The 22,290-nt window shown below is 41.6% G+C and overlaps 1 protein-coding gene across 1 annotated transcript in view; it reads left to right on the top strand.

Moving 5' to 3' along the window:
- LOC108401163 (collagen alpha-4(VI) chain-like) overlaps window positions 1–22,290 on the top strand; it is a 144,386-nt gene that overhangs the window by 19,261 nt on the left and 102,835 nt on the right. Inside the window, 7 exon segments of the mRNA XM_073222397.1 lie at window positions 8,298–8,376; window positions 10,749–10,894; window positions 11,059–11,151; window positions 12,539–12,545; window positions 13,146–13,193; window positions 21,317–21,321; window positions 21,426–21,599. Coding sequence (XP_073078498.1) covers window positions 8,298–8,376; window positions 10,749–10,894; window positions 11,059–11,151; window positions 12,539–12,545; window positions 13,146–13,193; window positions 21,317–21,321; window positions 21,426–21,599 — 552 coding nt within the window.

The following is a 22,290-nucleotide window of genomic DNA, read 5'->3' as shown; positions in this document are numbered from 1 at the left end:
CTCGTCAGTCTCCAATCTTCTGAAGCGTAACGAACAAGTTCTTACATGGTGAACAAATTCTTACATAGTGAATAAATTCTTACGTGGTGAACAGTACAAGGGCATTCATCACAGAAACTTTCGGTTTTGATCATGCATTATGAACTATAAACAATCAGGTCAAATATGAATATTCATTTGATTTTTATACTTGATTTATATGTTGATCCCACATTTCTCCCTTTATTATTATTATTATTTTTATTTTTAATAAAATGCTGAAGTGGTAAGTAGATGCAAGATAAAGGTAGAAAACATAGTTTAGTGTTGTAGGAGAGCAATTGTAGATGATCAGGTGTGTGCCTGTAGACTATGTGTTAATCCAAGCTAGACAAGGGCAATAAACCATCCACGGATGCAGAAGATTTCTCTCAAAGCAGGGGGGATGAGGTTCTGAGCCTCACCTCTGTTGATCCCCAATTTCTCACCTGATGGCCCCCCTGCGACTGTGCCTGTCTTAGGTTGTTCCTCCCTTGAGGAATCTTACCCGTCTCTGGCTAACCAGTCATCTTCCAGGGCCATATAGGGAAATGTAAAGTTGGTAAGTGAGAGAGAAGCCATATTGTTTGAAAAGGTTAGCTTTTTACTTCTTTGCAGATTTATGCCCTGTGGCTTCTATGCCCAGCACTTGTCTCGAGGTATCTTTACCACCTGGAGGAATTATGATACTCGGTAACTTCGATATGAGGCACGAATTCTATTTAAGGGTTGTAATTAGGAAGGAAGAAGAAAAGCTATAGAGGTAGCATATGGAAGAAAACATGGGAGGATTGATTATTTCTTTGACATATCTTCTTGTAGAGTATCTTAAGTATGTATAGGTTTTAAACTACTAATTTGTACACACATATTAACATAATAGGAATACGGTGACATAAACAAAGCAAATCTATAATTACCATCTATCTCCAGTGAAGCCAAGAAAACCATTTGGGCACCCTAGGCACTTGTGAAAATTTGTCTATGATATGATGGATATTGTCCAACTGTACTTGAACAGTCTGAGAGAAATCAGACAAATTAAAGTAGCCCATTTCTGGGATCTGTTCACCTCCCATATGTCCTTTTAACCATAGATAGTCTATAGTCATAAGATTTTGGAGTGCTATACCTTGGACCCCTCCCAACTCCTCGTTGAGTTCCAACAGTACAGATCTGGTCAAATTTGTTGTCTCACTGTATGCACATGCCAGCCTAGACATCTCCCTCCTCATTCCTATGGCAAGTCCAGGAAATGGTGGGGTGGACGTAGCCACGACCGCAGCATTGCCCGGATCCCTGTGGAGGCTTTTTGATGATCATCCCGCGGCACGAGTCCTCCAGAGAGTGGTGATGCCGGAAGCTCTTCTTCATATCGTATCTTAGTTCATTTTCTGGGTATCCAAGCTAGGCGTTGATCTTCTGTTAGTCCATTTTTGGGTTCTGTAATTCCGCTGCTCTTTTGTTCCTTCAGTTTTTCCTTTGTTCTTATACTCCTCAGATGAGTGAAATCATTTGGTATTTCTCTTTCTCCGCTTGGCTTATTTCACTGAGCATAATACTCTCCAGCTCCATCCATGTTGCTGCAAATGGTTGGATTTTTCCACTTCTTATGGCTGAGTAGTATTCCATTGTGTATATGTCCCACATCTTCTTTATCCATTCATCTACCGATGGACATTTAGGTTGCTTCCAATTCTTGGCTATTGTAAATAGTGCTGCGATAAACATAGGGGTGCATCTGTCTTTCTCAAACTTGATTGCTGTGTTCTTGGGGTAAATTCCTAGGAGTGGAATTCCTGGGTGAAATGGTAGGTCTGTTTTGAGCATTTTGATGAACCTCCATACTGCTTTCCACAATGGTTGAACTAATTTACATTCCCACCAGCAGTGTAGGAGGGTTCCCCTTTCTCCACAGCCTCGCCAACATTTGTTGTTGTTTGTCTTTTGGATGGCAGCCATCCTTACTGGTGTGAAGTGATACCTCATTGTAATTGTAATTTGCATTTCTCTGATAATTAGCGATGTGGAGCATCTTTTCATGTGTCTCTTGGCCATCTGTATTTCTTTTTTAGAGAACTGTCTGTTCAGTTCCTCTGCCCATTTTTTAATTGGGTTATTTGTTTTTTGTTTGTTGAGGCATGTGAGCTCTTTATATATTCTGGACGTCAAGCCTTTATCGGATCTGTCATTTTCAAATATATTCTCCCATACTGTAGGGTTCCTTTTTGTTCTATTGATGGTGTCTTTCACTGTACAGAAGCTTTTCAGCTTAATGTAGTCCCACTTGCTCATTTTTGCTGTTGTTTTCCTTGCCCGGGGAGATATGTTCAAGAAGAGGTCACTCATGTTTATGTCTAAGAGGTTTTTGCCTATGTTTTTTTCCAAGAGTTTAATGGTTTCCTGACTTACATTCAGGTCTTTGATCCATTTTGAGTTTACCTTTGTATATGGGGTTAGACAATGGTCCAGTTTCATTCTCCTACATGTAGCTGTCCACTTTTGCCAACACCATCTGTTGAAGAGACTGTCATTTTGCCATTGTATGTCCTTGGCTCCTTTATCAAACATTCTGTTCCACTGGTCTGTGACTCTGTTCTTGTGCCAGTACCAAATTGTCTTGATTACTATGGCTTTGTAGTAGAGCTTGAAGTTGGGGAGTGAGATCCCCCCTACGTTATTCTTCTTTTGCAGGATTGCCTTGGGTATTCGGGGTCTTTGGTGTTTCCATATGAATTTTTGAATTATTTGTTCCAATTCATTGAAGAATGTTGCTGGTAATTTGAGAGGGATTGCATCAAATCTGTATATTGCTTTGGGCAGGATGGCCATTTTGACGATATTAATTCTTCCTAGCCATGAGCATGGGATGAGTTTCCATTTATTAGTGTCCCCTTTAATTTCTCTTAAGAGTGACTTGTAGTTTTCAGAGTACAAGTGTTTCACTTCTTTGGTTAGGTTTATTCCTAGGTATTTTATTCTTTTTGATGCAATGGTGAATGGAATTGTTTTCCTGATTTCGCTTTCTATTGATTCATTGTTAGTGTATAGGAAAGCTACAGATTTCTGTGTGTTAATTTTGTATCCTGCAACTTTGCTGTGTTCCGATATCAGTTCTAGTAGTTTTGGGGTGGAGTCTTTAGGGTTTTTTATGTATAGTATCATATCATCTGCAAATAGTAACAGTTTAACTTCTTCTTTACCAATCTGGATTCCTTGTATTTCTTTGTTTTGTCTGATTGCCGTGGCTAGGACCTCCAGTACTATGTTAAATAACAGTGGGGAGAGTGGGCATCCCTGTCTGGTTCCCAATCTCAGAGGAAATGCTTTCAGCTTCTCGCTGTTCAGTATAATGCTGGCTGTGGGTTTATCATATATGGCCTTTATTATGTTGAGGTACTTGCCCTCTATTCCCATTTTGCTGAGAGTTTTTATCATGAATGGATGTTGAATTTTGTCAAATGCTTTTTCAGCATCTATGGAGATGATCATGTGGTTTTTGTCTTTCTTTTTGTGGATGTGGTGGTTGATGTTGATGGATTTTCGAATGTTGTACCGTCCTTGCATCCCTGGGATGAATCCCACTTGGTCATGGTGTATGATCCTTTTGATACACTGTTGAATTCTGTTTGCTAATATTTTATTGAGTATTTTTGCATCTACATTCATCAGGGATATTGGTCTGTAATTTTTTTTTTGGTGAGTTCTTTGCCTGGTTTTGGTATTAGGGTGATGTTGGCTTCATAGAATGAGTTTGGGAGTATTCCTTCTTCTTCTATTTTGTGGAACACTTTAAGGAGAATGGGTATTATGTCTTCTCTGTGTGTCTGATAAAATTCCGAGGTAAATCCGTCTGGCCCCGGGGTTTTGTTCTTGGGTAGTTTTTTGATTACCGCTTCAATTTCATTGCTGGTAATTGGTCTGTTTAGATTTTCTGTTTCTTTCTGGGTCAGTCTTGGGAGGTTGTATTTTTCTAGGAAGTTGTCCATTTCTTCTAGGTTTTCCAGCTTGTTTGCATATAGGTTTTCATAGTAGTCTTTAATAATTCTTTGTATTTCTGTGGAGTCTGTCATGATTTTTCCATTCTCATTTCTGATTATGTTGATTTGTGTTGATTCTCTTTTTCTCTTAATAAGTTGGGCTAGAGGCTTATCTATTTTGTTTATTCTCTCAAAGAACCAGCTCTTGGTTTCATTGATTTTTGGTATTGTTTTATTCTTCTCAATTTTGTTTATTTCTTCTCTGATCTTTATTATGTCCCTCCTTCTGCTGACTTTAGGCCTCATTTGTTCTTCTTTTTCCAGTTTCGATAATTGTGATGTTAGACTATTCATTTGGGATTGTTCTTCCTTCTTCAAGTGTGCCTGGATTGCTACATACTTTCCTCTTAAGACTGCTTTCGCTGCGTCCCACAGAAGTTGGGGCTTAGTGTTGTTGTTTTCATTTGTTTCTATATATTCCTTGATCTCTGTTTTGATTTTTTCATTGATCCATTGATTATTTAGTAGCATGTTGTTAAGCCTCCATGTGTTTGGGAGCCTTTTTTTTTTCTTTGTAGAATTTATTTCTAGTTTTATACCTTTGTCGTCTGAAAAATTGGTTGGTAGAATTTCAATATTTTGGATTTTGCTGAGGCTCTTTTTGTGGGCTATTATGTGGTCTATTCTGGAGAATGTTCCATGTGCACTTGAGAAGAATGTATATCCTGTTGCTTTTGGATGTAGAGTTCTATAGATGTCTTTTAGGTCCATCTGTTCTAGTGTGTTGTTCAGTGCTTGTGTGTCCTTACTTATTTTCTGCCTGATGGATCTATCCTTTGGGGTGAGTGGTGTGTTGAAGTCTCCTAGAATGAATGCATTGCAGTCTATTTCCCTCTTTAGTTCTGTTAGTATTTGTTTCACATATGCTGGTGCTCCTGTATTGGGTGCATATATATTTAGAATGGTTATATCCTCTTGTTGGACTGAGCCCTTTATCATTATGTAGTATCCCTCTTTATCTCTTGTTACTTTCTTTGTTTTGAAGTCTATTTTGTCTTATATTAGTACTGCAACCCCTGCTTTCTTCTCACTGTTGTTTGCCTGAAACATGTTTTTCCATCCCTTGGCTTTTAGTCTATGCTTGTCTTTGGGTTTAAGGTGAGTTTCTTGTAAGCAACATATAGATGGGTCTTGCTTTTTTATCCATTCTATTACTCTGTGTCTTTTGATTGGTGCATTAAGTCCATTTACATTTAGGGTGACTATTGAGAGATATGTACTTATTGCCATTGCAGGCTTTAGATTTGTGGTTACCAAAGGTTCAAGGTTAGCTTCTTTAGTATCTTAGTGCCTAACTTAGCTCGCTTATTGAGCTGTTATATACACTGTCTCAAGATTCTTTTCTTCTCTCCCTTCTTATTCCTCCTCCTCCATTCTTCATATGTTGTGTGTTTTGTTCTGTGCTCTTTTTAGGAGTGCTCCCATCTAGAGCAGTCCCTGTAGGATGCCCTGTAGAGGTGGTTTGTGGCAAGCAAAATCCCTCAGCTTTTGCTTGTCTGGGAATTGTTTAATCCCACCATCATATTTAAATGATAGTTGTTCTGGATACAGTATCCTTGGTTCAAGGCCCTTCTGTTTTATTGCATTAAGTATATCATGCCATTCTCTTCTGGCCTGTAGGGTTTCTGTTGAGAAGTCTGATGTTAGCCTGATGGGTTTTCCTTTATAGGTGACCTTTTTCTCACTAGCTGCCTTTAAAACTCTTTCCTTGTCCTTGATCCTTGCCATTTTAATTACTATGTGTCTTGGTGTTGTCCTCCTTGGATCCTTTCTGTTGGGGGTTCTGTGTAATTCCATGGTCTGTTCGATTATTTTCTCCCCCAGTTTGGGGAAGTTTTCAGCAATTATTTCTTCAAAGAGACTTTCCCTTTTCCTCTTTCTTCTTCTTCTGGTACCCCTATTATACGAATATTATTCATTTTGGTTTGGTCACATAGTTCTCTTAGTGCTGTTTCATTCCTGGAGATCCTTTTATCTCTCTCTATGTCAGCTTCTATACGTTCCTGCTCTCTGGCTTCTATTCCTTCAATGGCCTCTTGCATCTTATCCATTCTGCTTATAAATCCTTCCAGGGATTGTTTCACTTCTGTGATCTCCTTCCTGACATCTGTCATCTCCCTCCAGACTTCATCCCAGTGCTCTTGCATTTTTCTCTGCATCTCATCCCATTGCTCTTGCATTTTTCTCTGCATCTCCGTCAGCATGTTCATGATTTTTATTTTGAATTCTTTTTCAGGAGGACTGGTTAGGTCTGTCTCCTTCTCAGGTGTTGTCTCTGTGATCTTTGTCTGCCTGTAGTTTTGCCTTTTCATGGTGATATAGTTTGCAGACCTGGTACGAGTGACCGCTGGAAGAGCTTCCCTTGTTGGTTTGTGGCCTTCCTCTCCTGGGAGAATCGTGACCTCTCATGGCTTGTGCTTGTCAGCTGTGCGCAGACAGGGCTTCTGCTACCTGTCCATTTGCTATGGAGTTTATCTCCGCTGTTGCTGTGGGTGTGGCCGGCTGGGGCTGCTCCTCCAAAGTGGTGGAGCCCTGTTGGAGGGGGAGCGGCCGGGAGGCTATTTTTCTCCGTCAGGGGCCTCCGTGCTCCCTTCTGCCCAGGGGGTTAGAGTGCCCAGAGATCCCCAGATTCCCTGCCTCTGGTCTAAGTGTCCTGTCCTGCCCCTTTAAGGCTTCCAAAAAGCACTCTCCAAACCAAAACAACAACAGCAACAATGAGAGAGGGAACAGAAAAAAAAAAAAAAAGAAAGGAAAAAACACGCGATTTTTTTTTTTTTTTTTCCTCAGGCGCCGGTCCCAGGCACCCGCTCACTGGTCCTGCTGCCCTGCCTCCCTAGCACCGGGGTCCCTGTCCCTTCAAGGCTTCCAAAAAGCACCCGCCCACTGGTCCCTCAGGGAAAAACACGCAATATTCTTTGTCTTCAGGCGCCGGTCCCAGGCACCCTCTCAGTGGTCCTGCTGCTCTGCCTCCCTAGCACCGGGGTCCCTGTCCCTTTAAGGCTTCCAAAAAGCACTCGCCAAAAAGAGAAAAAAAAAAAAAGGGTAAAAACGTGCGATTTCTTCCGTCCTCAGGCACCGGTCCCAGGCACCCGCCCACCGGTCCTGCTCTGCCTCCCTAGCACCAGGGTCCCTGTCCCTTTAAGGCTTCCAAAAAACACTCGCCAAAAAGAGAAAAAAAAAAGGGGAAAAACGCGCGATTTCCTTTGTCCTCAGGCGCCGGTCTCATGCACCCGCCCTCCAGTCCAGCAGGGAAAAACATGGGATAGTCTTTGTCCTCAGGCGCCAGTCCCAGGCACCCCCTCACTGGTCCCGCTGCCCTGCCTCCCTAGCAATGGGGTCCCTGTCCCTTTAAGGCTTCCAAAAAGCACTCGCCAAAAAGAGAAAAAAAAAAGGAAAAAAGCGCGATTTCCTCCATCCTCAGGCACCGGTCTCAGGCACCCGCCCACCGGTCCCGTAGGGAAAAACGCGCGATCTTTGTCCTCAGGCGCCGGTCCCAGGCACCGCTCACCGGTCCCGCCGCCCTGCCTCCCTAGCAACGGGGTCCCTGTCCCTTTAAGGCTTCCAAAAAGCACTCGCCAAAAAAAAAAACCGCTCCGGTTTCTTTCCACCCGCCGGGAGCCGGGGGGAGGGGCACTCGGGTCTCGCCGGGCCGGGGCTTGTATCTTACCCCCTTCGCAAGGTGCTGGGTTCTTGCATGTGTGGATGTGGTCTGGATGTTGTCCTGTGTCCTCTGGTCTCTATTTTAGGAAGAGTTTTGTTTGTTATATTTTCATAGCTCTATGTGTTTTTGGGAGGAGATTTCCACTGCTCTACTCACGCCGCCATCTTGGCTCCGCCTCCTGGAGTTATTTTTTGAATAGTGTTAACTCACTTTTTAAATTAAACTTGTTGTGATTAAAGGTAACACATTTTAATTGTAGAAAATGCATTAAAATGATAAAGATGGATGTTGTAAGACAATTTTCGATATTTTAAAATGAACCCATTAAGCTGATTCACATTTCTTTCTAGGGGTAGGTGGGGGGAGGTTGAAGTACAGTGAACATGTAATAAAGTAACAGATGAATAAATGGGAATAGAGTGACAGATTGGGTACAACCCTTGTATTTTTAGGAAATGTAGCATGCAGGAGCATCCTCTTCTCTGCCTCTCTCCTTCCTTCCATCATCCTCTCCTCACCTCTCTTCTTTTCTCCCCTCCCTCCCCACTTCCACCACACCCCTCCCTCATGAACAACAGGTCCTTTTAGTATTTATAGACGGACTGGATGACTGTTTAGAGAGACTGAAGGAAATATCTGAGCTTCTCTGCAGCAAAGGTACGTGCACCGTGTTGCCCTATGTGGGCCTTGTTCCTCAGCCCGGGCTGAGATGGTCTCAAGATTCCCAGGTGGACGGCTCTGGGCTGACTATCCTGAAGAATAAAGGTCAGGTCCTTCACTAGCAAAAATGGGTTTATTTGGGAAGGCAGAGAATTGCAATTCAGGGCATATAAGCTACAGCAAAACCGTAGGCAAGACCAACTAAGGAGGGGAACATTATTTTATGGGGCAGAAGGAGGAAATGCAGAGAGGCTGTTTGAACAGCAGCCCCTTGGGGAAAAACAAGAGTCCAGTGGGTGACAGTTTCTCCTTGGCTAGGTTGCAGGTCATTTAATTTCTTGTTGGAGATGAAATGTGCATTTTCCACAGGTTGGGCCTTTAATGGACTATTCCTGCCTGTGGGTGATTCTTCTGTGGGTGGCTGTAGTGGGCAATTCTTCCTATAATCGACTTGGAGGGCATGACTCCCCCTTCTAGAAACCCGACTCCACTTGACGAGATTTCCGTGTTGACTTTCACAGATCCTGTTAAGCCTCCTGTACGCTAACCCCGTGGGGGGAGCCCAGTGCTGAGGCTGATATCCCGTCTCCCTCTTTGTATGAGTCAGGGGGCTCTGTGGGGCTGACAGAGCCCAGAGCTACACCCCCTGCCACTGACCATGGGTCTCTCAGCCTGAGAGAGTGGGGGCCAATGCCAGCCCAGCATCTGCCCGTGAGAGGGGAGTGCAGCCCCTACTTCCTGGTGCGTGGTTTGCTCTTTCAGACTACCCAGGTGCCCATACAGCTCTTTTCCCTAAACTTTGGAATCATCCTACACTGAACTTGCTTTTCCCACTGCCCTTCCTCCCTCTTTTGCTCCCTAATTCTCCCTCTCTGTCCATCTCCAAGAGCTGCGGGGTGTCTGCAGAGCACCCGTGTGAATGTAGAAAAAGATGTTTCAGGCTCTGAGTCGGTGCAGCCCTGTGCCTGGCCCCCCGCCTGGTGCCTGGCATGCTGGCTGGACGTCGGCTGGATGTCAGCTGGCCGTGCTTGCCCAGGACCACCTGCACACTGCCTGGAGCTGTTTGGGCCAGTCCCGTTTTGTGCCACATAAAGGTTCTGAGACAAACTCAGGATGAATGACCAGCAACACCACTTGCTTAGGCCCCTTCGCCCTTCTCCCACCCTGGCGGGATGTGCTTGGGTATTCCTCTGGGGGTGATGTTGGAATATGCTGAAATATTTTTTGTGACATTCTGCTCCCACCTGAATTCACTGCATAGATTGCCACTGGAAGTTTAAAATGCTGCGACTTTTCTGGAAGGGAGTCTGGAATATATGACAAAGACTACAGATGTTGCCTACGTGCTAGATCGGTATTTCACTTCCTGGAATTTATTGTAAAAAATAATTAAGAATATGTATACAACTTTTAACCACAAGACCAAAGCAGCTTGTTTATAACAGTGAAAGGCCAATGGGTGTGTGTGTGTTTGTGTGTGACTGTTCAAAATACTAACAGTAATATTTGTTGTGAAGTTCTACAAATGGTGATTTCAACCAGTTTGCAGTGTCCATGTCCATTTGTTATGTTATGTGCACAAATTAGATGATCTAGGTTCCACGTGGGTGGGGTAGGCTCAAGAGGCTGCAGTAACAATTTTCAAATCCCAGTGGCTTAAACTAGCAAGAAGGTATTCATCTCTGCCTCCTCCCTGTCATTAAGGACCCAGACTGGAGGAGGGGTCAGTTCTTGTGGCAGGGGAAGGAAAGGGGCAAATTATGCACTACTCTTAAATTTTGGCCACACACACACACACACACACACACACACACACACACACACACACACATCACTTCTGCTCACATTTCACTGGACAGAGCAAGCCATATAGACAGGTTCTAACCTTCATGAGATAGAGAATATTATTACCGGTAAGCAAGTGAGGTTTAATGGGAGTTTATAAATTTCCCAAAGAAATGGAATCCCATCATGTGCCCTTAAGGAGTGGAGCCAGAATATCAGTGGCTGGTCCCGCTGACCACCTCGGTTCCCAGGAGGAAACCACAGGTCTATGTCAGCAGTGGCTTTACGGGATGGTGCTTAGTGCGGTGAGCCCTTTGGGAAATAGAGGCTATGAGAGAGCTGTGGCAGCCCTCTGTGGTTCCACCTACCTGCTTTACTTTCATCTGGTGGGACTGAAAGGTACCAGACCAATTCTTCATGCACAGTGACCTAGATTTGATTCAAAAAAAAGGATGCAGTTTTTGACAAGACAGGTAAAGGGTATAGGAATTAGTATGATGGGTGAATATCTGGGGCTCGGACAAAAAAAGCCCATTTAGATGAGATGACATGCGAGTAAATTGCCCACCCACTGGTATTTGAAGGATTCTCTGGACTCCTCATTATTGGCCTGGAAGGTGTGCATAAATTAGAAGAGTTCCAGGAGCTAGAATTTGGCAGAGGATTTGCATATAATCAGCCTCTGAGCACCACACTGCGATCCCTCCCAAACATCTTACTGAAGCAACTTGTACTGAAGTACTGAAGTACTTTTTATAAAATTCCATCTATCACTAGGTCTATTGATTATAATAATTTTTAAAACCTTGAGAGAATTTTGCCTCTTTAATGTGTGATGTGATGTAGGTTAACACAGATGAAAAAAGCATATGTGATATGGATTCTGTTTTTTAGGACACAGTTGCAGAAAGAACATGCTGCAATAGATATGCAGAATGCTTTGGAGAAGGTGGGCACAGAGGTGATGGTGGGTACTTCAGGAGGAAGGTGAGTATTTGTTGGGTGTGGATGGGAAGAGAAGTGACATTTCAGTGTCCACTATGTACCTGGCCCTGTGTGATGTCTTTAGCACACCTTTTAAAATTCCACCTTCCTCACAAACCTTCTAGGTAAATGTTATCTTACAGGTGTGGAATTAAGGCTCAGAGAGGGAACATCACTTTCCCAAGGTCACACAGTCACCAAGAGGCATTTGGCATGTGAGCCCCCACGTCTACCTGGCTCCAAGTCTCACGCGCTTTCCTCTATCTTACGCCATCTGCTTATGTTTACTTGACAAATACTTCCACAGATTCCATCACCGCATGGAAGTTTTCACTTGTCTGTACAGTTTTCGTTTGTTTAGTATCTGCTTTCTTTCCAGGAGTTGGTGCTTCTTTCCCTCCTGACATTCTGAGTGTCAGCCTTAAGGGGGTAATTAAGCCAAAGCCATTATTTGGGATTGAAGAGTTGCAATTCGGGGTACACAGATTTCAGCAGCAATCCAAATGTGTCCCTCTGGGGCAAAAGTCAAGGGTTTTTAAAGCCAAAAGGGAAAGCTTATATGTGCTGTTGACAAAGGATTTTGATGGGCGCTGGTGGCAGAAAGCTGACCTTGACTGAGGAGGATGGTGTGCGAGGCAATCCCTAAGCGGTCTCTGCAGCAAGGTGCAGGTGTTTGCACGGTGTCCTTAGAATATTTACAGTCTGGCTCAGTTCTCAGGGCTCCTCCTGGTGAGGATGTGCGTGAGGTCCACTTCCTTAGCGGCCGCCCCACTCCATTCTAAAACCCTTTGTCATCAGGGACTCCACTTCACTCCATCTTTCACATATATAATAGCACTACACTCTGAGGAAAGAGAAACTCATTGGGTCACTAGTGGTTAATCTGCATCTCTCTGTTAACTCCAGGGTTAAGTGACAGGAAAATTACTGCTCCCCTCTGTTAGGGGAGTATATCTCATCAGAAATGGTCCTCAGATATCCAGGGACACAAGGTTCCCTTCCCACAGGGACCACAGCTTCAAGATGGGAGTGAAGCCACAGGTCCATGTGTGAGGCTGAACCCATCCCAGTGGCTCTGGCCACCTGTTTATATTCTTGCCTTGTAAGGTTTTCTGTGAGGTTGTTTGAATGAGCCTTATTGACTGTGTGGATCAATCTTAATTTAGAACAGTAAAAAGTGTAAAATTACCTTTTGAAATATGAATTGTGGTTATGCCTTTAAGTACTAGATTTTATCCCCTCATACTGTCCTTAAATATCAGACTGGAGAATCAGAAAATCAAGCTTGGAAACCTCTTGAAGTGTTTTTTTGGCTACTGAAGGATTATGCCTCAAAGGCTGAAGACAGGGATGGTCTGAGTTGTTGACTTCTCCGCTCTGTTTTTTACAGTTTACTGGTTGGTTGTATTAACTTTCATATCTTTGTTGAGCACAAACAGATGATGGCTCTCAAATCTTACTGACCAGTTTTCAGACTAAATAAGCAAATCTGGCTATATAATGTCAAGCCAAACTTCCTTGACAGGAAATGGTTTGTGGGTTTAGTTTTCTAAAGAGAAGTAAAAAATAAAAGAGACAAAGACTCAATAGCTGAGTCATACAGAAATACACAACCATTTCTCAGGAATAACATGGTCAGTGATACCTTTGCTTACTGACATTTTGCAAAACAAGGTCAAAGGTCTCTTTAAGAGTAAGTTTTCCTTAAACATTTAACTAGAGTTCACAGTTTCACAGTAGAATGGCTTAAAAAGGTATATTCGAAAAATAAAAATAGGTTTGTATACAATTAAGATAGATATTCAAGTTTTCACTTTAAGAAAGACCAAGTATTTGTTTCTATATGTTTCTGTGCATGATGCTCAACATTTAGTAGAGTCTCAATAAAATATCAACTCAGTGAGACAAGGGTATCTGTTAATAACAATTTTTATTGCATGTAAACTTGAGAAATAAAGAATTTAGAATCCACATTATTTGTTTTGACTCCTTCCCAGGAGAGAAGGGTTTTGATGGAGTACCTGATCATCCTGGTGAACAAGGAGGTCATCTAAGTACTGAATCTTATTTTTTTTTCTTTGAAGGACTATAGTAAAATGGGTAAAGTATTAGCAATATAAATGAACTTACATCAGGAGAATTGTTCTCATCTGTGCCATTTAAAATGGGTTTAAAATATCTCTATAAAAATAACCATCAAGCGATGGATTAATGATTGTACATTGAGCATTGACCCCCCTATACTGAATTTTATTATTGTTAACAACCATTTGATCAATAAATATGAGAGATGCCCTCTCAAAAAAAAAAAAAAAAAAAAAAAAAAATAACCATCAAGCATAACAATGTCAGGTGGGCAAACTTTGTAAGATATGGTCCCTGGAAGGCGTCTCATGATGAGAATGGCTGTTGTGCTTTCCAGGCAGTGAGGTGGGGATGACTGGAAATGCGGTCTGTGTCTTATGCGCATGAATGAAATAGTAGTTGTTAACTGTGAGCTGAAGTGCAGGTAGTTTGTTACTATTAATTAGGTAGTCATGTTTGTAAACAGTTGAACAGAATTATTGAAGAGAATCAAGCCCATTCTTACAGAAAGATTGTTCAGATGTTTCCCTGAGTGGCCAAAAGTGTGTTGGAATTCTGATCACCCACCAGCCGTTTGCATGTAGTCCTGGATTCATCCCTGGGCAAGGGTCAGTATCTATCATATGATTGGTTGTGGAGAAAAATGTATACTAGAGAAAAGTGTTAGCAGGGGGACTGAAATGTGGTAGGAATCATCTTTACATCATATATGGACAAAAAGGATTTTAAAACCCCTTCATCTTTAGCTGATTTTAAATGATAGAAAACCGTGTGGCCACAGGTGTCTATTCTAAAGTTGATTTGTATACACCACTGGTCCTCAGACATTCTGGTCTCAGGGTACCTTTGCACTCTCAAAGACTTCTGAGGGCCTCGAAGAGCTTTTGGTGAGGTGGTTTCTATCTGTAGATATCTCCACTTTAGAAATTAAAATTGAAAGAATTCTAAATTATTTATTTTATATCAAAGTAATAAAAATAAACCCTTAACATGACATATTCCTTTATGAAAACTAAATGTATTTTCCAAAACAAAATGTGTTAGTGAGAACATGACATTGTTTTATGTATTTTCAAAAGTCTTTAATGTCTAGCTTTCTAGAAGACAACTGGATTCATGCTTCTGTGTTCAGTCCTCTGATACCATTTGCTTTGTAGCCCCTTACAAATGCTACTGTACACTTAGGAAAGAATAAGAATAAGAGAAGAAAATAACATGTTAGTGTAATTGGGAGGAGAGTTTTGACTTTGCAAGCACTCCCTCCCAGAGGGCCTTGGGGACCAGAGGGGTTTTTGGGTCAAACTTTTCAAATCACTGGTTTATGCAAGCATTAATGTTCCCATGGCTCCATTTAGGGTAGCACATTGTTTTATTATTCCGAAATTTAGCGTGCTTGAAGTTGGAAAATAAGCAGAAATTAGAGAAAAATGGCAGCTGCTAAGACTTATGCCAATCCATTTCTTTGATTACATTTACAGGAGAATTGCTCAACCTTTCTTTCCATATTTTGCCTCAGTAAGCATAGTCTTAGAGGTTAGAATTATATTCAGAAATGTGAATGGTGGATTTTTGCTATTTTTGTTTAGATGCAGTAAAAATATTCCTACCCATTTATATGATATTTTTAAATGTCTGTAAGTATTATTTTATTTTTTTCTGGTTGGCCTGTGGTTCAATGAGCCTGACCAAACTTATGAGAATAATTTAAGGTCTGACCATTAGGATCATTTTAACACCAACTTCAGAAAAATAGGATAAACAAGCCCTTGTCTGTCTAGGGTGGGACATGATTTTGTCCCCCTTCTCTGCTCTCTTAACTTCCTAAAACCAAGATATTTTACAAAGATCCTCTAGGAAATACGATGTGAGTGACATATGTAATTTCATATAATTTAAAATTTTATAGTAGCCATCTTAAAGCAGAAAGAAACAGTTTTAATAATATATTTTAACTCAGTTTATCCAAAGTATAATCCTTTTAGCATGTAATTAATATGAAAATGGGAAAGACAGCTTACTTTTTAAAGTATACTGTTTTTGAAATCCAGCCCGTTTGCAGCTACAGCAGATCTTAATTTGGACTTGACACATTTCAAGGGCTCAACAGCCTCCTGGGGCAGCGGCCCCTGTGTCTGCCATCAGGCCACCACCAGGGCTCCTTTTTCATTTTACTGCATTTCCTGTAAGAGAAGGTAACTTCAAAATATGTTGTCTTCTGAATGGCTTTTAATGTCATATCCCCAAAAATCAGGTCAGGAGGGTCTGCTCAATGGCAGAAATATCTCTACAGATGGACAGGTTTCAGAATGGGGCTTGTAGCTGTGGATTTAAATTGAAAGTGTATAAGGAAAAATAACCAACTCATTGTTCCAGTCATCTACTACCCCCAAAAGAAGCCCCAGTGGTATAAAACCACCACCATATGATTCTGTGCATGGTTCTGCTACCGAGGAACCGGAATATGGATCAGCTGAGTGGCTTGTGTCCAGTGTCTGGGGTCTCAGAGGGTCTGCGCTGGGCTGGGCTGGAGGATGACTGGGGAGGTGGCTTGCTCCCACGCTCTGGCTCAGCTGGGATGGCACAAGGAGAGCCCAGTCTGCCCTGTATGGTGGGCTGGATCTAACAGGGGCACCCAACAGGGAGTGCCCCTTCTGGGAGACAGCATTCCGGGAGTCCAGGGCTGAGGCTGCAGGTCCTCTGAGCAGGCCTCAGGAGTCAGGCAGTGCCTTGTTGGCCACATCTACCACACACTAAAGTCACTAAATCCAAACCAGATTCAAGAGGAGAGTGGGTTCTGGGCAAGGCGGAGTGCCAGGGTCACAGCAGAAGGGATAGAGATTTTGCCGTGGCCATCTCTGGAAAAACACAACCCGACAGACTTGTGAATTCTATGTATTTTCAAAACTTACCCTTACTACATGGTTTAAAAATGCATTGGTTATGCATCAAAGCCTTAATTATATATCAAATTAGTGAGATTATCTTAAGGTCACAAAAAATGTGACTTCTGTAGTAACGAAAACAGCTCACATTTGTTGAGAGCTTCTCATGTGTCAGATGCTCACTAAAAATTTTATATACCTTTCTTCATTTCATGTATAAAGTAAGACATTATTGTTCATTATTGCTCTCCTTTCTCATAAAAAAACTTGAACCAGCTTAGCATTTGAAAAACTTTTGGTGATGTTATTCTTCCATGAAGCCTTGGCTATAACTGATAGCTCTGAGCGACTGCTGTGAGCTAGCGGGAGACCAGTTTTGTTGTTGTTTTTCCTTGTTTTTTTCTGTATATGTTTTATCCTTTATTATCATTTAAGTAATATGCTTTAGTTGCAGAAATGGTGGTGATTTCTGAGATCCTTTAAAACCCATGTTCTCACTTTATCCCAGAATTCCACGAGTTAGCACAGCAGGTGACAGCATGCTCACCCATACCGCCTGTGGCCCTGCCCATTTCACAAAACTGCAGCCCCCAAAAAGAGTACATCTGGAATGGGGTCACAAAGCAAGTTGATGAAACGGAAGTTACTGGCCTACAGTGTTTGACAAAGACGTGGGGGGGGGCAGGTGTGCATTTCCTATCACATGCTCTAACCACTGCTTTGCATAGCTTGCCACCGTAAAGTCAGTGTCCCCTGGGAGACATGGCAAAAGAGCCCTTGCACACATTTCTGGGCTGTATTTTCCAAAGGTGAAGTTGCAGAGAGGCAGAGTTGCAGGCAGTGGACCTCATTATGGGAGACCAGTTTTTACATGCGGTAGAACTTAGTATCTGAATGAGAAGCACAGTAAAGCCGTTTTCTTGTTTGTCCTCAAAATAACATAACATATGTGCCCATTATAGGGCAATTCCCATTTTCTTATGAGAATTTCCTACAAAATATTTTTGCCCAATTAGAATTATGAACTTTTAGGGATATAGGTGAACTAGACAGATGTCTACTTAATATATTTAGTTACACATAAGCATTTTAAAGTCTTTCATTTTGTGAAATGATATATTAAATTAGAAATTCTGCTTTTTCCTTTTCCCCCATATTTTATCAAACCATTTTATTGAAAAGTCCTTGCATGCATTTCCTACATCAGTTTCCTCAGCACCATGGGGGCCACTTCTTGGAAACATCTCCCCTGGTTTTCCCAAGTTTGTTATGGTCACTTCCGTCTGACTCGGTTAAGGTAAACCACTTCCAAGTCTGTCTGTGAAATCTGTCACTGCAGACTTTATATCCAGCTCAAAAACCCATTGCCTCGTTTTTCTTTAAAAACTATTTTTATGGTCTCCACAATGCAATCACAAATTCTATTGCTTATAAATGTGATATTTTAAAAGTCCTGTTTGCATGGCATCTAACATTGGAAATTGTGAGGTCTTGAAACCATATCCCACAGGGTTAATTCGGGTTGAAGACAACCGAAGAATAATAGTTTCAGAATGTGTCAAGCTAATTTCTCAGAATCAGTAGGAATTCAGGGGACTGTGAGAAACTGAAACTGCTTGCAACCTGCCCAGACCGGACTGGAGAAACATTTCCAGAAGTCAGCTAATCACTTTTCCTTATTACCTTACTTAAGTCTCCACCTCTGGGCAGGGGTTAGCCACAATTTTTAGAGCATACAATGTATAAAGTAGCTTGTTAACTTCCTGCAACACTCCAGGCAGGTAGTGGAGAAAAGTACTGCCCCAACTCTGTTAATTTCCTGTTAATTTCACAAACCTTGTTAAATATGCATGAACTCTATTAACTATACATAAAGCTTTTGAATAAATTCTGCACTCCCTCAGAATTCAGAGACTGATTTGAGCTTTGCCTTCTGTCTCCTTGCTGGTCAGCCTTGCAATAAAGCCTTTTTCCTTTATCAAAAGATGGTGTTCTGTATTTGGTTTATGGCTCACTTGGCAGCAGACCCTTGTCCAGTAACAGTCTCACCCTCAAATATAATAAATAATCTTTCTTTGATTTCCTTACTTCCTTTCTTTTTCTTTTTTCACTGATCTGGTAGGTGACTTCCATAAGCATCCTATAAATATCTCAAATTAACCCTGACTAAGGGGCAGTAGGATGCTGTTCAAAGCTAAGTAATAGAAAGAGTCCTGAAATACAAAATGCTCTGAGGGCTTTGTGAAGACTCAAATTTAAGAATACTCTTCTTCTGAGGACTAGTTTTGGGAAACACATACCTACCTCTGTATGTAAAGCAATTGAAAATTTAGAAACAGAAGTAATAAGAATTTTTTTTCTTTATGATTTTCTTTGAAATAGTTAATTGTGGTAAGATATGCATAACAAGATTTGTGATCTCAACCATTTTTAAGTGTACAGTTAAGTGGTATGAAGTACATTCACATTAGTGTGCAGCCCTCACCACCACCCATCTCCAGAACTCCTGTCTTGCAAAGCTGAAACTCTGGCCATGAAACACTGACTCCACATTTCCTTCTCCCGCTCCCCCAGCAGCCACCACCATTCTGTTTCTGTCTCTATGAGTTTGACTACTCTAGGTGCATCCTTAATAGAAGCACACAGCATTTGTCTTTTTATCTTATTTCACTTAGTGTAATATCCTCAAGACTCGTTCATGTTGTAGCATGTCAGAATCCCCTTCCTTTTGAAGGGTGAATACTAACCTATTGTATGTCTGTGCCACTTTTCTTTTTCTATTTACAAAAGACTCACTTTATAGCCAAGAAACAAATAATTTGAAAGTGAAAGGACAGTGGAAGATATTTCATGCAAATAGTAACCAAAACTGAGCTGGGATGATTATATAAATATAAGTCAAAATAGATTTAAAGTTAATATCACAACTGATAAAGAAGGGTATTGTATATTGATAAAGTGTCAATCCACCAATAAAGGCATAAAAATAATAAACATACCCACATGTAACAGAACCACAAAACATATGAAGCATAAGTTGGAAACATTTTTTGGGAAAAATGGATTATTCTTCAATAGTTGGAGACTGTAATTTCCACTTTCGATAGTGAATAGAATAAATATACAGTTTATCAATAATGAAGTAGAAGACTTAACACTATAAAACTGCTTGATGAAACAAACATATACAGAATGACCCACCCCAGAGCAGCAGAAAGGATGTCCTTCTCAAGGGCACAAGGAGCATTCTCCAGGATAGACACTGCTCTACCGCAATACAAGTCTCAATAAAATTTTAAGAATTTAAATCATACAAAGTACTTTATTTGACCAGATAATTCATAAATGTGACATCTCATTTTTGGCGACTTTTGATTATATTTCTCATTTGTGTTGACATTTATCTGGCTTTATGTATAATGAGTGATTTGAGGTGATATCCTGAGGCTTTTGAGTATTATGTTTTGAAACTGTGTGCCACTTTTTGTTTATCCATTTCATCTGTCAATGGACACATGCTGCTCCCTCCTCTTGGCTAATGTGAATAATGCTGCTATGAATGTGGGTGTGCAAATATCTCTTTGAGACACAGCTTTCAATTCTTTGGGGTACTACCCCCAGAAGAGGAATTTTTGGACCACATGGTAACTATCTTTTTACTTTTTTGAGGAAGTACTATACTGTTTCCAAAGCAGATGCACCCTTCTGTACCCCCACCAAAAATTCCTAGGAGTCCCAACTTTTTCACATTCTCACCAGTACTGTTTTTTATTTTGTTTTGATAATAGCCATCTGAGCAACCATACTAAGAACTTTTCTTTGGTATCCCTGCTTTCTCAGGGACATTTGTTTTGCATATAGTGATTGTTTTCTTAAAATAATTAGATTGTTCATGATTGATGCTTCATAACACTTATGTTAGGCTTTAGTTTTGCATATGAAGCTTAAGCATCACACACTGAGCCTAAAAATGCATGTGGACCAGAAAGCAGTGGGAAAATAGACATTTATTTGGCGCCTCCCATTTGTTAGGCCCTGCGTTAGGCAGTGTGTATACATTATGACATTTGATCTTCATCACAGCTCTAATGGTAAGTGTCAATGCTTTCCTCTTATAGACATGGGAACAGAAACTCAGAGAGAGCACGGGGCTTGCTTAAGTCAGTCAGGAAGAATGGAGACGCGCCCAGACCCTGTCTGTCTGATTTCAAACCCTGGGCTTTTCTCATTTTCTGTTCGTGTGAAGCACCTCACTTGTCCAATCCATGCGGCTGGTGAAGTAATTTCAGTACAGTATGTCATACATTCAATCCAATCCCATGAATGGTTAGAATCAGTATTATCCAGGTCCACATTTTAGTTCATCATTTAACTCAGGACACTAATTCACCGAGCCATGTGCTTCTCCAAGCCCAGGCAGCAAGCGGAAAGCTTGGGGCTTGAACTCATTCCAGACCCCGAGTGCTTCTTACATCACCAAGCTCCCTTTCACTGTCCTGGGCTGCTTATGTAGGGAAGTTACCCAACCTCATTAAGTCAAGGTGAGATGTTACGTTTGTAGACCCTCTTCTGATGAAAGCTCACAGGATGTATAATACTTTCTTAATTTATATTCAATCAATTTGGCAAAAGGTATGGTACTTCCAGTCCCTTCCCTATTCAACACCTGTATCAAAAGTTACATTCTCTGATATAATTCAGTAAGTCATTCTTCATATCCCGTTGGTCGACTGCATGCCAGACACTGCCCTTAGGGCTGGAAACTCAGAGATAAATATATGAGACACTGTGCTTGTCTCCAAGAAACTCACAATATAGCAGAAAACAGTGTAACACAAAAATAGACAATTACACAATGTAACAGGAAAAGCTTCTCAGAAAAGGAGGTGACATATGGTTTATGCCTTAGGAGTGGCAGGATTTCACCTAGAAGACAGAGTTAAATAGGGGTTTATTCTTTGTAGGACCACAAGGAAACCTGCATCAGTTTTAGCCGCCCTGAGGCAATGTTTGGATGCCCCTTCTGTGTCTGCGGCAGGCTGAGGTGTCGCCCATGTGGCTAGACTGAACTGATTATAAATACAGGTAGTTCAGATTTGTGTGATTTAGGGTCATCCATGTGGGCAGTTTATGGATGAACATTAATGGTTGCCTTGCAGGTATCTGATCAGGTCTTTGAGGATGTGGAAGTAATTGCACAGACCATGTCACAGTTTAGTCATGCTGACCATCATTTCTGCTGGTTTGAGTAGGTTGAGAGGTGATACAGGTAGTTGCTTGACTGTCTCCAGGTGCATCATTATTCCACAGGGAGAAAGAGGCCCCCAGGGTCCTCCTGGGCTCTAAGGTGAGGACAGATGCCCAGGTGTGAGGGGACCTGAGTTGAGAGTGGCCTTGAGCTGTAGGATTCTTTATCTAGCTCTGCTTTATCCCTTGAGAATGAGGAAGATGTTACGTCTTCATCATTGCAATGGCATTTTTTCCTTTTCAGACTGAGGGTTTCCCAGAAGGAGAGCCTGAGAAAAGAAGTCAAATGCAAATACTCTCTTGGGAGGGATCTCAGTAAATACTAGTAGGGGAGCACAGGAGGTAGATAGGGAGGGAAGATGGCCTGACAAAGTACGTTACCGATTAAACTGCCACGGCGGGGAGATGGAGCCTCCACCTGCAGAGAAGCAGGCAGCTGGTGTCTGCACACAGCATGACCCAGGGCCGAGGGAGCTGTGGTTTACACACCATGTCCTGTCAGGCATTAGTTGAGGGCTACCTTGAGGGGGCATGAACTTCTCAGCACTTCTAGTCTGTCTTGCATGTGGACAGCCTCCGGTACCAGAAAAACACCTTCAGGAAAAGGGTCACAGTGCTGGCAGTTGGATGGTGGGCTTGAGAACCCTGAAATTTTAAAGGCTAAAGGAACAGAGGGTAAGGCTGACTTTTTCTGTAGTTGCATCAAATATCTCGTAACCTTCCAGGGTTAGGGAATCTCCTTTAATAAGGCAGAATTTTTTTCCTATAACCTTGGAGTCCTATAGTGAATTTTTCTGACCACAGTGACCATATTCTGTATATTTCAGTAAGTTACTTTTAATTAATTTGTCCTATTGTTCCTGGAAACTTTCTCATGCTTGTTAGCTAGTGTATGCTCATTTTTGTTTGAAAAATATGATTGTTATAA

This window comes from Manis javanica, chromosome 15 (genome assembly GCF_040802235.1).
Source record: "Manis javanica isolate MJ-LG chromosome 15, MJ_LKY, whole genome shotgun sequence".
Classification (NCBI taxonomy): Eukaryota; Metazoa; Chordata; class Mammalia; order Pholidota; family Manidae; genus Manis; species Manis javanica.
Note: the sequence above shows the minus strand (reverse complement) of the source record. Positions and strands in the feature narration are given on the sequence as shown.